The 17,692-nt window shown below is 41.9% G+C and overlaps 1 protein-coding gene across 1 annotated transcript in view; it reads right to left on the reverse strand.

Moving 5' to 3' along the window:
* The window catches only part of SPOCK1 (SPARC (osteonectin), cwcv and kazal like domains proteoglycan 1), a 505,769-nt gene that overhangs the window by 156,741 nt on the left and 331,336 nt on the right, over positions 1-17,692 (reverse strand). Inside the window, exon 5 of the mRNA XM_050962256.1 lies at positions 10,093-10,225. Coding sequence (XP_050818213.1) covers positions 10,093-10,225 — 133 coding nt within the window. The remainder of the gene's footprint in view (positions 1-10,092; positions 10,226-17,692) is intronic.

A 17,692-nucleotide genomic window follows, 5' to 3' on the forward strand; every position in this document is an offset into this window, starting at 1 on the left:
TGCCCAGCGCGTAGCCACTGTCCGCCAGCGAAGACACCGACGGCTGCCTCGAGGGCCATGGCGGAGCGGACCCTGGATGGTAACGGTCCGCGCGAGCCGGCACGGGCGATCGTCTCGGTGCCGGGGACCGGTGCCGGGAGTCGTAACGGTGCCGGGAGCGGGACCGAGTTCTGCCACGGTGCCGGGATCTGGATCGGTACCGGGCGTCGCTTCGGTGCCGGGACCGGGACCTGCCACCGGTTCGGTACCGGGAGGTCGACCGGGACCGGGACCTGCCACCAGCTCGGCGCCGGGAGGTCGACCGGTGCGGCGAACGTCTGGATCGGCTCCTGGACTCGCGGTGCCGGTAACGGCGGCTGGAGTCCGACCGCGATCGTCTCGGTGTCGACCGGTGCCGCGAGTGCGACCGGTACCGCTGAGGGGAGCGGTGCCGGGACTGCGAGCGGCGGCGGGATCTGGAGCGACCTTGACGTCGGGACCTGGAGCGAGAACGAGAGTCCCGGGACGGTGCCGACATCATAGGCTTGCCTCTGGACACAACCCGCACCGGAGGTACCGGGGGTGGTAGCTGCGTGGGCTCGGTCAGGGCTATGAGGTCCCGTGCCGAGGCGAAGGCCTCTGGTGTAGATGGCACCACTATCTCAACCCCAGATGTCATGGGGGAGCTTGGCGGCACCGGACTCGACGGACCCGCCGGGCCCGGAGTCGACGGTGCCGGCGGCGCCGCGGCCGATACTGAGGCCGGGCGCTCCACTCGGGTGTGCCTGGCCGGAGTAGTGGACTTCGACGGCCTAGGCTCTGTCCCCGGTGCCGGAGAAGGTCGGTGCCGGGGAGTCTTCTCGGTGCCGGTGCGATCCGGTGCCGGCGCCGACATCACGGCCTGCGAAGCCGCCGGGTCAAGTGCCGCCTCCAGGAGGAGAGTCCGGAGCCTTTGATCCCTCTCCTTCTTAGTCCTTGGCTTAAAAGCCTTGCAGATGCGGCACTTGTCGGATCTATGCGATTCCCCCAGGCACTTCAGGCACGCGTCGTGGGGGTCGCTCGTGGGCATAGGCTTCTTGCAGGCCGCACACTGCTTGAAGCCCGGCGAACCAGGCATGAGCCCGGTGCCGGGAGCCGGGAAGGGCTAAGCCCCCGGCGAAAAACTATTTACAGCTACTTATCAGTTAACTACTACTATCTACTTAACAATCTAACTAACAACTACAATAGAGATAACGATAGAGAACAAGGAGAGCTAGGGACGTGGAGGACAGCTATGCCGCGCTCCACAGTTCCAACGACCGACACGGCGGTAAGAAGGAACTGAGGAGCGGGTGGGCCGGCAGGGATATATATTGGGCGCCATGGCGGCGCCACTCCAGGGGGCGACCTGCCGGCCCACTGGAGTTGCTAGGGTAAAAAGTTTCCGACGAACGTGCACGCGCGGCGCGCACACCTAACTGGAATGGATGTGAGCAATCACTCGAAGAAGAACGTCAGTATCTGTTTCAGTCCAACCAATCTTCTTTATTTTTCGCAACTGCAAGTGAATTGAAAAAAATCAGTTATTCACTCAGCTCTAGCTGTGTTCAGTGTCAGTGACAGAAAACCAGCTGTGTCACCCAGCAGTGCCCATTTGCTGGCTAAGAAACACCAATGAGGGAGAACGCTGTGCTAAAGGAAAATTGGCTACTGGTCCCAATGGTCTCCATGATATCCTGCAGCTTGGTGGGTTATGAAATTCTAAGGGACATTGTGCTAAATGTCTGGCATTCAGAGTCTCTGCAGATATTTACAGAATTGTGTTTCTGAGACTGTCTGCAGGGAAACCATTTAAAAAAACACATTATTTTAGCCAATCTTTGTTGTTGTTTTATTTTCTCTATTTCCATGATTCCTGGAAGCAACGTTATTTACCTCTTGCTTCCTTCCCCTAATATCAAATTAGTAACCTAGTGCTATGACAACAGTAGATGACTTTTCCATTTTCAAACAAAAGAGACATGATCGTGGGCTTAATTAGTTTGCAATGGTTTAATTAAAATTTGCAAAACAACAATGTACCTAATTACAAGCATAATAATTATACCAGTGTACTTTTCAATCTTTTAAGGGACTGTTAGTCATTGAGGTGTGTATTTTGTAATTGAAGATCACCCTTATTTTCATTTGCTGATTAGTTAAGTACAGTCATTGTCATGTTCAGGTAATTGCTTTATTAACTAGCTTAATTAAACTTCCTGTAAAACTGACAGCTATGCAGTTATATTTTTAATGTTTTGCTGACAAAAGTGTTAACTAATTACATAACACTCTTTATAGGGCTTAGGTACCTCACTAGCATAATTCATTAGTATTTGCAAAGAGCTTTTAGAACCCCGAATGGAAGATACTGCAAAAGTGCCAAGAATTGTCAGAGTATAAAATGGACCTTGGAGAAGTCTGTATGTAGAAAACAGCAGCTTCTTTTTATAAAAGAAAACTTTATCGTGAGGGAGAAATATTGCATATTACAACGCCTCTGCAACCCCAAGCAATAGCTGCATTCTGTCTTTACTGAACGTTCTTTCTGGTCTATGGGTTTCTTTTTTACAATGAGTTGAAAGGATATGGGGAAGCTGATATTATGATAAGATTCCGAGCTCTAGCACTGCAAGCATGTGTGTGGGGATTCAGGTGGAGGTAGGTACTGGGCCCTGCTGCCTCTTGTGTTTGAATTTAACCTTCTGGCACCTAACACATCACAGGGTGTGACCTAAGACACTTCAGCATGTATAGCTTGAGACTGTGCAGAATGCAAACACAAAAGAGGCCATAAGAGGGGAGGGCATTATATGTGGCAGCCCAAACACTGAGGCATCGGGGCCCACCAAATTATTACCAGATGCAGTGGAAACAACAGTTCCAAGTTCATTTTCTGAACAGAACTATGTCCACCTTCCTGGACCTCAGCAGTGGTTGTGGGTAGACGCAGTATGAGCTGCCAACCTTAGGGGCAAATGTTCAAAAGAGCTAAGGAAAATATTTGCAAAGGCTCAACTGCCTCAACCAGGGACAGATTTTCTAAACAACCCACGTGCCGAGCTCTTGAGAAAGTCTGCCCCCGTTGGTGTTGATCCAGCCTTAGTGATCTTTCCACTCTTTTCATGGAGACTTCTGGCTCTCCAGTGAACCAGGAATTCCCTTTTACCCTCATTGTCCATAATAGCCTCAGTTTCAGTTACCATTAGCCAATCATGTAATCAGAGATGTTGATATATATGTAAATACTTCACATATAAAGTGCCAGAAGATGGTGCTCAAGAATATGCAGCCTAGCCCCTGGATTTGTAGACCCAACAAAACTTATTATGTTTCCTTGGATCAGCTCTTTACAACTATCCCTCAATGTGGATATGTACAGTCAATTCCACGAATCACCGGCACTGTCATTAACTTAAGCAAAATATTTTCTTTCCAATGGGGGCTATTCAGTTTGATTCCTACATGAAGTAGTAGCTATTGGTACAGCACTTTGAAGAGTGTAAAGGGCTAGCAAAGTTCTAAGTATTATCATGTAATACAAGACAATATGGTGATAATGCTTTCAATTATTTTGTCATCCAGTTTGTAAGAATGGAAGATTTCATTACCCTTTCAAGAATGACTAACAACGGTTAATAATAGCATACATTAACTCCCCCCCTACATTTTTAAGTGACTGTATTGGAAGTCAGTGCCCAAAAGCTCCTTGACACTTTTACAAAGTAAGGACAACTCCACCAACCCTACCCCGCCATGAGCTCTCTGAAATACTTAAGTCCAAGGTCACTATCCATCAAACCAAATACTGTTGTCCTATTTCTGCCTGAGACATCCCAAACCTTGAAGGTATGCCAGCATAGCTGTGCAGAAACTCAAGGAAAGTCTCCATAAAAGGAGGTTCATGCCTGAGAAATTGCTGGATGGAAAATTAATGTCAGGATATTATTTTCTGAGCAGTCATGCTCTAACTGGGGAAGAGCAAATTGGTGACATCACTCCTACTCCTCATGCAAATATGGGAGGGGATGCTGCAGCTTTTCTTGAACATCATTTCCTTTTAATTCATTACCCTCCTCCCACCCCAACAGTCCCCAGTTCAGAGTCAAGGTACCTACAAGCCCCCATGCAAACATCACTGAACAGACTCATAGACTCATAGACTCTAGGACTGGAAGGGACCTCGAGAGGTCATCGAGTCCAGTCCCCTGCCCTCATGGCAGGACCAAATACTGTCTAGACCATCCCTAATAGAAATTTATCTAACCTACTCTTAAATATCTCCAGAGATGGAGATTCCACAACTTCCCTAGGCAATCTATTCCAGTGTTTAACTACCCTGACAGTTAGGAACTTTTTCCTAATGTCCAACCTAAATCTCCCTTGCTGCAGTTTAAGCCCATTGCTTCTTGTTCTATCATTGGAGGCTAAGGTGAACAAGTTTTCTCCCGGCTCCTGATGACACCCTTTTAGATACCTGAAAACTGCTATCATGTCCCCATGTCCCCAGAGTCTTTGCTGATAGCCTCATTCCGCGGTGAAGTGCTTTGATGGAGCTGTCTCAAGACACAGTGGATAGATAAATAGCCCTATGCACAAAAATTGTGTCCTGTCCCAGAGAATCCACTGTATTCTGAAGGGGAAGACTTACAAACTCAACCAGGATAGATTCCAACACTGACAAATATAGGTCAACTACAAACTATATAACTTCTCTAAATTGCTTTTTGTGTATGGTTTATCAGAATAGATGATCGATTTACATATTCATTTTAAATGACTTTGTCCCCAAAGTAGTTGTTGGCCTCTGTCTTTTAGATATGAACTTGAAAGCAACTTTCTCATTTGCCATATCTCCTCCTACAGGACATTGTACTTCTGCAAACTAGTTTGTGAAGGGGAGGACCGCATGTGTGCCCATGAGATGCACGCACATGCACAAATACAAAGCAAAATGCTACATGTCCAGCTTACATGAAGGGGTATTTATTTGCATGGCCCACACTACATTATCCACACTACCTGTAGTAATATTCACCAATAATACTGCACTGGAAAGGAAAGAACCAAAGAAGAGCACTGTGGTTTTAGAACTACATGGTCAGAAGGGTTATCGGAGAAAGGAGAGAAAACATTGCCCTGAAGCCCCCTGGGGAGTTCTAGGAAAGTAGCTCCAACCGTCTTCTTAATTCATCAGAGATGTAAAAAAACCCTGATAGTTACTTACAATAAACATTTTATTTGTTAGAACATTTAAGCTTGACCTTTAGTTTTGTAGCAGTCATTTGAAATGATTAAGATTATGCTGAAAATAAAATAATCTGTAATGGCGAAGAGCTGAAATAAAGGCCAAACCTATAAAAGCACCTGATTCTGACATGCGACAAGTGCATTACAGTAAAATGTCTATGCATTAGACTTGTCAACTTTAATTTTTTCCTTAGAGTTGAGCCCTAATGTACAATTTGCTAATATGCAACAGCTATTTAAGAAAGCAAACGTGGGAGCTGATTTGAGTGGCGCTATATGATTCTACAGAAGCTTCTGTTTGATGGCAGATGCTAAATCCTGTCAACTGCTACTCACAGAAAACACTTGTCTTCCTGTGCTGTGAAATTCTTCTCTCTTCAGTGATGTTCTGCAGTTGCTAGCCTCAAGATATCAAGGGCCTAAAAAGTCTGATATTTGAATGGCTTTTTGCCACAGAAGTCATGCCATCAGAAAGACAATGCCATGAATTAGCTCCTGCATTCTAGCCTCAACAGCAGAATTTATGTGGCAACTGTGACTATTTTAGGAAGCAGATGCCATTGCGAGGCTCCCAATGGAGTACACCTCTACCTCGATATAACGCTGTCCTTGGGAGCCAAAAAATCTTACCACATTATAGGTGAAACCGTGTTATATCAAACTCGCTTTGATCCACTGGAGTGTGCAGCGAAGCCCTCCCCCCCCGAGCACTGCTTTACTGCATTATATCCAAATTCGTGTTATATTGGGTGGCATTATATCGAGGTAGTGGTGTATCACTAAAACCTTTTAACTTGCCAGAGTTGCGACACAGAGGAAGTGGGAGGTAAAGAGGTCTATAGCCAATTTATTTCAAAATGAAACCACTCAATCTCTGTGGACTGAGTACAGGATAATCTCCAAACTATGAGTAACTAAGAGGAATTAAAAATTGAAATGACTTCACTCATGCTTATTTAATTTATGCGCTTTAAAATATGTACCCTAAGAACTGGATACTTTAGAAAGCGAGAAAAAATATATACAAATTTCTCTGCTAGTTATCAAAAAAGAAAAAATATAAAGGAACCTGGGAAAACTAATGGGAATGCATTCCAGCTATTCAACAAACTTCCAGGGGAGATTAGGCAAGTCTTTAGGAAATGCTGCAAAACTTTCCTCTTTGAAAAGGCCTTTCTACCATAAAAATGGTACTCACAGTCTCTTTCCCACCCAATAAAAAAAACCCCAAACCTGAAACAAAACAAAGAAAAAAAACCAAAAGTACACTAATGTTTTTTAAAAAATCAAAACCAAACACCCTACTCCAAACAGAGAGTTCAGACACTGTAAAGGGAAATGTGCCAGAGACTCCATGAAGTCCATTAAGGACTTCACTAGTGCTAGTGATTTTACATGGAAGATGCTCAGATACTACAGTGATGGGCTACAGTATAAAACCCTAAGACAGAGCCTACTCTGTGAAACAGGATTCTGCAATTCAGACCCTTCAAACTAAGCTGTGGGAACACTAAAGAAAACATCCATCTAACTCACTGATGGTTCTAGTGGCTGACAGCAGGCATTGCTCTTAATTAATGGCCTGATTTTCAGAGGTACTGAGTACCCAGACATTCTATTAAAGGTAATGAGAGAGTTGACCGTGATCAGTGCTTTTGAAAATCGAGCCATAATTCCAAGATCCATTGTGCTTTAGAGAGAGGTTCTGTGACTATAATATGAAACGAGGGATCACCCAGGGGTTTTCTCTAGAATTGCAATGGCTCCCAGTCTATCTTTAAATTTTAAAGTCAGCAGAGACCACTATGATAATCTAGTTTGAACTTCTGCATTCCACAGATCAGAGAACATCACCCACTAATTCCTGCATCAAACTCATAACTCCTGTTTGAGCTATATTTTTAGAAAGACAGTCTTGATTGGAAGAATTCTTTTTGGGGGCTCTGGGCAAATGATCTTCGATCTCTTCCTTAACAGTAGAGCTGGTTGGGTATTTTCTATGGATTTTTTTAAACAGAAAATGTAGTTTCAGCAAAACAAATTTTCTATGGGAAAATTATGATTTTGCAGAATTTTTTGATTTTCTTTTGGGAAAATCTATATAAAACATTTCCTTTTGGGTCAAATGGAAACGTTTTGTTTGGTTTGGTTCAATGTTGATCTGTTTTTGTTTGAGCTGCAGCTGTGCCGTGCGGAAACTGACATGGGGCATACAAGTCCTCTCTGGACTATATCTCCCATGATGTGCCAGGGTCTCTGCTCTGAGTGAATTACTGAGGTAAATCATGGGCAATGTAGTCTGGCCAGGGAACTCAGCACATAGAGAACAATGAGGACATGAGGCATCAGAACTACATCTCTCATGAGGCATGGTAGCAGATATGGGGCACAAAGATTAATGTTGAACTATTTCAACATTTCCGAATCAATTTTTTTCATCTCTTTCTGTACCAAGAAACATTTCACCATTTTACAGGATGGAAATTCCTATTTTCAACCAGATCTAAAATTAACCTGCCAAAAGGTAGCTCTTGCTAGAAAGGCAACTGAGCAGAGCTTTTATGGGGACACTTTTAGTGAAGGTAGGAAACCACAGTGCTCTACTGGTTATTGTAATGGTATGCACGGTATTGCAAGAGGTATTACTGCTATATAATGTTACAACATACTGCAAAGAGCTATTGCAGAAAATTACTACTACAACGGATCTGTTACTTGTTTAATAAAGGTCAAGCATTTGGCTGCTGGGGCTGACATGGCTGTTCAGGGATTACTGATCATTACATGGTGCCAGGAGAGGCTTCAATCCAAAGGAGATCTAAAGAAAAGCAACTACAAATGTGCAACAAGAGAAAAAGATAAGACTTCTATGCTACACTACAATGAAAGCAATCAAAACCTACTGTTCCCCAGCAAATGGTAGGTAATATTGACAATAATTGGAAAACTTTTAAGCAGTGATTCATGCTACACTGCACAGTAGCTGGTGCATTTGAAAAGCCTGACAAAAATGTAGCTGCATATCTTACAACTCCAGGGACTTGAGCAGTTTATATATAAACAGATAATAGATAAAGATGAGCCAAGGTTGCTTATTCACAAGTCCGATGCATATCACTCATAACAGAAGGAGACTAGCGAGAGGTATGTCTTCCAGAGAAGAACATTCAACAATTGGAGTCATTTAATACCTTCATTACAACCCTTAGGCTCACAGCTTAGTCACAAAACTTTGATGAATTTATAACATCAGTGGTTTTGGATAAAAAAATATTTGGCGTTAACAACAGAAAAATAATCAGAGGGGGTCAGCTAAGAGATCCAGTCCTTAGGCTGAGTGATGCAGTTATGCTGAGCCAGTGAAATAATATGACTGAATATACAATGAAAACCACTTACTAGGGACTAACCAATTTGTTCTATCTGATCATGTTCCAAAGGGCTAAGAGGAGAGGAAGAGGGAAAGATAAACATCAAAGTAACACGAAAACTTGTTTTGGGAGGCAGGAAGCTGGGGTGGAGGGGAAAGGAGAAATCAGGGAATCATGTATGGTTATCTGGGGACAAAGAGTCATAACTGGGACAGGGCAGGAAGCAGTACAAATGTATTTCGGTCATCTGACTGCAATTTCAAAACCAGCTCAAGGTTTGCCCGAGGCCAAACAATGATGATGAGAAAATACTGTATTGGTTGTCGTTCATGATGCACAAACTTAAGGAGGATAATAGATATTAGACCATCATTAAACGTGACATGTTCAGTAGACAGTTCATAGCATTCATTCTTTACTAGTACATGGATGCGGGTCAAGACAGAAAGGAAAGTTTCTGCTATTTTTTTCTGTTGGCTACAGGGATCTTTTTGCTCAAGTAAAACAGGAGTTTAAATGGATGAGCCACAGCCAAGTGCTAATGTCTGTATCTATCTGTATTTAAGGATGGAGTATTTTACCTGCAGAGGCAGCAAGAGCACAAGAATTAGTATTACTGGCCCAAACTACCATGCCTTGCTCTCCTCTGATACGTTCCAGAATTTTCTGCTACTGATCATTTTATTTTCCTACATCTTTCAGGCCATCTTGAAACTTTTAAAGGTAGTTTTACTGGCTGTCAAGCCTTATTTTGGCTGTTAGCAGAGAAGAATCTATCCCTAAAGATGTTAGAAGCATTCCCGAGACATAATTCCCCATGTGAGGAGCATGATATATAAATATAGAGCGCTGCATTGTACAAACACGGAAGGCTTAATACCAACAGCATGCAATTTGGACTGCTGAATTAAACATGGTTGTGGAGCTGGTTTCCTTTATTGAATCAAGCCTTAAGGCAATCATATTGTCAATATAACACTGGGCCAATTTACACCTGCTGGGTTCTGAGAATACGATTTTTCTCAGCTGTAATGTATGCTATTAATGGAACAGAGGAATGTTAAAACTATGACTTAAGTGAACTGTAATATGTTATCCCCGCAACAGGAAATCCATCTCAGAATGACATTGCTGTTCTGAGGACAAAGCTGGCAGTGAGAACTATACCAAGGGTTTCGTTATCTAACTATGCAATGAATGAAAGAATCCAGAGCAGCAGGGGAAAGAGCAAATATAAGGTAATATAGACTCTGAGGTTCCAGAAATGGGTATTTTCAATTACACATTGGTGTTTCCACAAATAATTATAAAATAAATCATCAGCATTTTTTTAATATACAGAAATATGAAGCCTTAGCACTGGTTTCTACAAACTGTTTTAATACAATTTGTTTGCTACAACTAGAACCTCTCCACATTACAACCTGGGCAGCCCTTGTAGACAGAATTTCTGACTGTAAAGTGAATTTACCTTGGAAGTGTAAGTATGTCCATCAGAGCCACAGACAGGGCTGGCATGCATCACTGGACATGGCTTGCACTTGACTAAACTGGCCGGTCCAATCCAATGTTTCGGGGCCAGATTTCCTTTCTTTTGCCAAAGGCTGTAAAACAAAAAATACCAGTCTTGGGGTATCAGTGTGAAAAACAAGAGCACAAGAACTTCTCTTAGTCAATCAAATCTTGTTTATTTACTGTATTCATTTAAAAAACCCTGAAAATTAAATGTAGCTCCTAGCTATACCCTCATAATATGGAAAATTAAAGCATACACTCTACAATGCCTACATAGCTCTCTTTTAGTCTATAATTAATATACTATACTGTTAAATTAATGACTTTATTACTTCAAAAAACCTTATTTACAAATGTAACATAGCTAATCCTTTGCAACATTCCTATGTGGCAAGAAAATATAATTATCATCATCTCCATCTTGTACTTGGAGAAATGGTGACACAGAAGACCTGATTTTCAGCCCTGGCTTATATGGGTCCCTATGTTTGTGCCAACAAGAAATTGCTTATGTGTAACCGACAGTTTTTTAGGCGTCTATGTACCTGATTGCACTTGCAAATCAGGTAAATGCACATCTAAATGACAAATTCTGCCTGCAAACTTTGTGTTCATGAAATGGAAGACATGTTTCCTAAATCTGCCCCAGAGAAGTTAAATGACTTACACAAAGTCATATATTAAGTCAGTCCATGGCAGTGTTGATTTTAAGTGTTTTAACTTTCCAGAAAATGTTAAACTATGAGAAACTTCTTAAATACAACTGTTAAGATGGAGTTCAGGATGAGAGTGTTTAACAACAACTTATAGGCAAAAATCCCTAAAGAAATGTTTGCAGTTTACATTAAAGATTTGAAAGTATGACCATGAAATTAAGATCACTCAACCAATTTTTGCTCTGCACATGTAGTGACATCAGCTTCCATCTTCCCTTCTTTGTTCCCTTCACATCAGCTTTGCAATGTATGTTATTTTTGGATCAAGAACATTCCTAAAGAATTTAGAACAATCTAGAGAGATTGTACCACTGTCATCCTTCCTTTCCTTTATATAATTTTATAAACTTTCTATACAAGTACCTTTCCCAAAACCATAGGAGTCTCAGTTACAGCATTTTAAAAATGTGTACGAAATCTTTGGATTTTAACATCTGTCTCAAAAAGATAAAATGAACACCCAATAAATGGAATTAATTGCTAAAAATGTAGACCAATAGCTTTACTTTCCTATTATAATGAAATATCTTGAGTATTATAATAATTTACATTACCAGTAGGTAGTGTAGACTATGTGGCACCCAAAAAAGAAATACCATTTTTCAGCAGTGCTGAAAGTCAGGGTCCTGGCCTCAGGGCATGTTCTGCCAATCAGAGTAGCATAATGGTTCTGTCTTGTATTTGATTGGTTATAAATGATGTCACTCAGTATTCTTTTGGAATGGCATTCTTGTAAAACAGAGGCCAGGACTCCATCTTGGTGTGTAGCTTGAATTTAGCTCTTAATAATAATTGATTTTTTTCTAATTCACTTTCAGCTTTCAGGGTCTGATTTTTAGAAACCAGAGACCCAGTTCTCTACCTATCTTTGCATGCTACCTCCCACATGTGGGAATCCCCCCCAAATGGCATTTCTTGTGCATGCGGCTAGACAGATGGCTTTTCAGTCATGTGGGAGTGCAAATGCGTGATTAATGTGTGTGTATACTGTAAAGGTGCATTCAAAAGTCGGCTTACTAGTGTGGATGCAAAATCAGGTGTGAAACTTTGGATTCATGTTATGAAAATCCAGTATGCGACTCCACTCTATTCACTACAACACAACAAATGAATCAGCAGCAACTCAAGTATTCTTTCATCATTAAAAATGTTTGTTTGGAGAAGGCTCTCTAGAATGCCCCTCATAATCCCCCACTATCCTTGAAGAGCCCACATCACCATAACACTGTGTATTTCCAAGCCTGACCAGTATTTTCATGCATTATATTAAATCTATTGAAAACACATTGTTATGGTGCTATTATCATTAGCATACAGCAGTAAGTTAATAATATGCTTTTTTTCATTAACCACAAGCCATGTTCACCATACAGATAAGTTCTTCTCTTTCAAGCATCAAAATATTTACTAGCAAAAGACACTGACCTCATTGCAAACACGAAGAAAAATAACCATCATCCGACTATGTGGTCCTTACAGCATACTATAAGGTATATCATCGAGCAGTTTAGCTACAAATGCATTTCAAAGTACCACTGAATGACTTTATCACACTTCTAGAAAAATATATATGGATACATTTTTAAAGCAATTTCACTACAGATTGCAATTTGCTACACCATACAAACTCTGATGTAATGTTACATTCAGTTGTTAACATAATAAAAATTCTATTCTTTCATTTCAGCTCAAGTTTTCTTCTATTCTAACCTTTGTCACAGTGATAAATTGTGCTATTAGGAAGTAAGTAGGCTCACCAGATGTCCTGATTTTATAGGGACAGTCCCGATTTTTGGGTCTTTTTCTTATATAGGCTCCTATTACCCTCCACCCCCTGTCCCGATTTTTCACATTTGCTGTCTGGTCACCCTAGAAGTAAGTGTCCACAGAAAGAACCCCATCACCATGTCATAAAACTACAAAAATAGGAGTTGGTGATCAAAGTCAGCATTCCCCTGTAATCTTGAAGAAGCCCTCAATATATAGGGCAACTTTCATCTCTTGATGAGTGCATTCAATTTTACATGCCAGAGTCACTATTACTAACGAGCTAAATCCTCTGATGCAAGCACCCAGAGATTACTGAGCTTTAGGTTCTGAAGCCCTACATCCAAATCTGACTGGCCATGGATCCAAATCTTTGTGGCTGGGGAAGAAAAATCCAGCTCCAGACAAGATGGCCCAAATCTCATGAGAAAATCTAGCAAGCTTTTGGACCCATTAGAGGCTACTGTCACTTTTGCAGGAAGCAGTAGATTGTGCAGTGGCAGCAGCTACGGGGCTGGGATAGAAGCAGGAGCAGAGTATGTTGCCTAGGAGAGCACTCTTTAAACCCCTTGGAAGGGGGAGAAAATTTGGGGGAGAGATAGAAGGTGCAGAGTGACAGAGAAGGAAGGAAGGGAAAAAGTTTTCTGTGGAGGAAGCTGTACACTGCAGCCCCAGCACAGACACACAAGAAGTTAGACACAGCAGCAGGAGGAATTCCATTGTCCAGCTCTCTCCAGACAACACCCTGATCCACAGAAAAGTTGGAGGGTCTGAGGAGAAAGAGAACTAAAGGTGCAAGAAAGGACTTTCTTCCTGACCTTCTGCCAGCAGGGAGCTGCCTACTGAAGCCTCTGCATGGGCACTCACAGCAGGAAGAGTTATACTGTACCCTGCAGTGACTAGACAGGGCCCTCCATGTATCATCACGGTGATCTTCAACCTAGACCGCCACAGCAAGCAGTGGTCAGATTTATAAAGTGAAAACAGGATGGATTCAATGGAGCATCTCAACTTTAAAAATCAACCTGTCCCTTTCCTCCACGTTGATACTGATTACCAGTTGAACTAGGGTCCCTTTCCCTGACAAAGGGCTTCCACCCCATTTACATATTGTCTTTCAATCAGTTGGCACAATTAAAATCCTGGTTTTCCTGCACCATGGTATGTACGTGTGCTGCACTCTTTGATGTATCCCTTCTGTTTGGAGTGGTGAGTGACACTGAAAACGATGCGATAAATTTAACTGAGAGAAGAATAAATATCAAGATGTCAAGGGCACCCACTGTACACATACACAGTACCATCTGGGTAACATTCAGTTGTCCTTCACACAAGGCTCTGTTTGGTGTTTGCATGGTATGGAACCCATTCATATGAATGCATATCCAGAGACTCTATCTCATGACTCATCCAACTGTCACAGCAGCGGGGATCTGTATGGCGTGTACGCTTGGACTCACACTCTGGGAACACAAATCTAGTGCCTTGTTCGGCAATGTCCAGTTGCCCTTTGTGTGTGGACATGTCCTGTGTATTCTGCACCCTTAAATAGTCTCCTCGTCATTGATGTGAGAAGCCATGCGCAGAGCAGTAATGGAAGATGAACAGCCCATGCACTCTGCTCTCCTTTGAGCAGCTTCCACGCTATCTGCCAGTCTCCAGGCTGAACTAGTTCTGATTCAGGCTGAGTAACTGCGTCTCATTCCTTGCTATGCTGCATTCTTCAACTTTGCTCTTTTCCACCTTCTCTCTGGCTGCAATTAATTCACACACGTTTGATCCTACTCCTCCCTTTATCCCATTAATGTGTCTAGAGCTTCTTAGAAATCACATTGGAATCAAGGCTGGATGAGTATAATACACTCTGCTTGGAGTCGCACCGTCAACTAGTGCAGAATATGTCAGCTCTGCTTACTTAGTGGCCACTTCCACTTGTGTTGGCCAGTTGGGAATAGCTTCTGATTCTCTTTCAGGTGCTATCCAAGGTTTTGATTGTAAACTTTGAAGCTCTAATGCACTTAGGACCAGTCTGCTTTAGAGACCACCTCTCTCCTGTGTTGTGCTAGCCAAGGTCACTTGAGGTGCTTGAGCTGCCAAACTCCAGGTTTAGAGAGGATTTTTTGATTAGGGGTACTTGACTTTGGAATTCCCATTAACTCTGGTCCATCAAAGCTCAAGTTTGATTGACCTTTAGGGCACACTGAAAAGCCCATCTATTTATCCAAGCTCTTCCAGTGCACATATATGTACATTTACGAGGGGATGTTGGACTGAATAGGTGGGAGTGGATCAGAGGGAAGAATCTCATCATGGCTGAGTTGTGCGTGGTGGTACACAATGATCCCAATTGTATATGTCTGGATTTTGTAGATGTTGGGTATTGTGCTTAAGGCAATGGATAGATACATTTAAAATAATTCTAACTTAAGAAACTTAAATAAATACCCTTTCTTATCGTGGCTGTCTGCGGGAGTCTTATACTGTTTCTTGTGAGATATGGCTCCAAAACCAAAAGTGATCTTGGCTTGGTCTTTGGAAAGGCAAATCCATGATGATAATGGTTTTGCAAAAGCTAAAACTAAAGTACATCTGGTCCAAGCTCATTTCTATACATTATAGGTAGCTGCCATTTGTTTTAGTCCCATTTCCCTAAGACTACCCCACAAATTCTGTCCTGGTCTAAGAAATCACAGAAACGACTAGTGACCAAACTACAAATCCTGTTTTGTTTAAATAAATAATAAAAAAAGACTAAACAATCTATAAATGGAATTGTTGATACAAAGGGAACCATTGGGCCCCTCAAATGTACAGTATCTAAACGGATGACAAAAAAGACTAGTAATCAGTCCCATCTAGAGAGGAAGGATGGTTTTCAGGTAATACTATCTTCCTACTCACTTAAAGTTACAGATTTAGGCTATTTTCAAAGGTGCCTAAGAGAGTCAGGCATCCCGCTCCCATGGAAAATTTTAGCCTTAAAACTTAAAGACAGGCCAAGGGCCAGATTTTAAAAAGTATTTAGATGCCTAAGTACCTTTACAAATCTGGTAACAAATCCTTAAGATTCACCTCAATTCTTAGTGAGGTAAATGAAGCCAGGAAGAGTTTTGACAGGAGGAGAACATCAGAATTTGGCTCACCGTGCATTAACTAGGTTTGTCTTATGTTGTTGTGGGTTTTTTTTAAATTTTTATATTGATAACTTCATCCCTGAATAGCCAAGATGAAGAAACAATCTTTACGGTCTGTTAGAGATTTCTGACTAAAATCAATGTGTACAGTACTTTCAATTTCAATTTCTCAGCAAGCAGCTGAGTGAAAGTATATTTTTAGTTTACAGTTTGTAATCCAAGATTACATGAATTGAAAGTAGTTAAGATTAGTATATAACTTATTAGTCGTGTACAAATTAATATTCAATCAAATTCGTGATTTGGTAAAATGATGCTGGCCATTAGCCTTTTCTATACAAAAGTAAGCAGCATTTATTGTGCTCTATTTGCCTCTAACGTATCACGAATATTTTACTTTCTGGAGCTGTTTCCATTACAAAGATTTGTGTCTTTTCATTATGACAGGAAAGCGTGTTCATTTACCTTTATCTATGTGTCCTGCACAATTCTGGGAGCATACAAACTCAGAGTCAAAATATGATCTGTCAGAATACAGAACCTGAGAGAAAAAGATTTTCTTCCCTTATGCCCGTCTATTTGGGGATGTTATCTCATATATGACATTCATATTATCTCAGGGGGGTTAAGAAGGCTACTTTTTGAACACCCACAGAAAGCTTCCTGTCGTATTTGCCACATTTCTCACTGAACAGTTGAATTAATGACTATTATGGGAATAAATTGAATGCATGAACTACAACTGAATATTAACACATTCTGAATTTGTTATTTATGAATTCTGATGCTACATTATTTTTCATAATCCAGTTCTACCATTATGTCATCATTCAGACCCAAATCCTGCAAACGTTTACAAAGAAAGGATTAACTTTATGACATGAGCAGTGCAGATGGGGCTACTTATGGTAGTAATGTTGAATAGCTGCAGAAGTGTTTGCAGGATCAGGGCCTTAGGGTCCATTCTAGCAAAGCCCTTTACCACATGCTTAATTTCAAGCATGTGAGTTAGTCCCACTGACATCAATGACGTTTCAAGCAAAGCACTTAAGCATGTCTGTGGATAATTTCAATGGACTACTCAGATACTTGAAGTTAAGCATGTGCTTAAATGCTTTCCTCGATTGGGGCCTGACAAACCTGATGATCCTGAGGCACTGACTCCTGGGTATTAAAGATCTGAATTTGATCCACACGCGCAAATTAAATTCATGCTTTTCTTGAGACAACCTTGTAAGATCGACAAGCTCCAGGAGTCAGGTGTTTGCTTTTACCTGTTTGCATGGCCTCACTGATCACACCATTTATAACTCCTAATTTGTCCCTGTCAGAGTTCATATTTTGGGGTCAGTGGCTGAAGAAAGATTTTGTCTGGTGCTAATAATATTTTCTACCCCCCATCCCCACTCAAAAAAGTAATGGATTTTGTCCATTTCAAGTCATTTCAGTAACTCTGAGTCTAGTGGCCTTTCCCACCAGCTTAGTGAGAATAAAGGGAACACACACAGCCTTGAGGCTAAATTCTGCTCTCTGTGCAGCAAACTTGAAGTCAGTGGCAATTTGTGTGTGTGAAAGCAGAATCAGACCATTAGGCTATTCACTTGAATAACTAGGGCCCTGCCAAATTCATGGCTGTGAAAAACGTGTTGCAGATTGTGAAATAAACACTCCCCTGTGAAATCCAGCTATTGGAGGGACAGGACAGGGGTAAGCCTGGGGGCGCCCCGGCCAGGGACTCCTACCATTCATTCCCCCAACTCCAGCTGCTAGTCTTTGGGCTGTAGAGGGACGGGATTTGCTTTTCCCCTGTGTGGCTGCCCTCTGGGGGGAATCAGACCCACCTCCAAGTACCTCCCCCTGCTGCAGGAAGCTCTGGGGCTGCTGCCCAGCTGCGTAGCTTCCTGCAGAAGGGGGAGGTATCCAGAGGTGGGTCTTATCT

This window comes from Gopherus flavomarginatus, chromosome 7, assembly GCF_025201925.1.
Source record: "Gopherus flavomarginatus isolate rGopFla2 chromosome 7, rGopFla2.mat.asm, whole genome shotgun sequence".
Lineage (NCBI taxonomy): Eukaryota > Metazoa > Chordata > Testudines > Testudinidae > Gopherus > Gopherus flavomarginatus.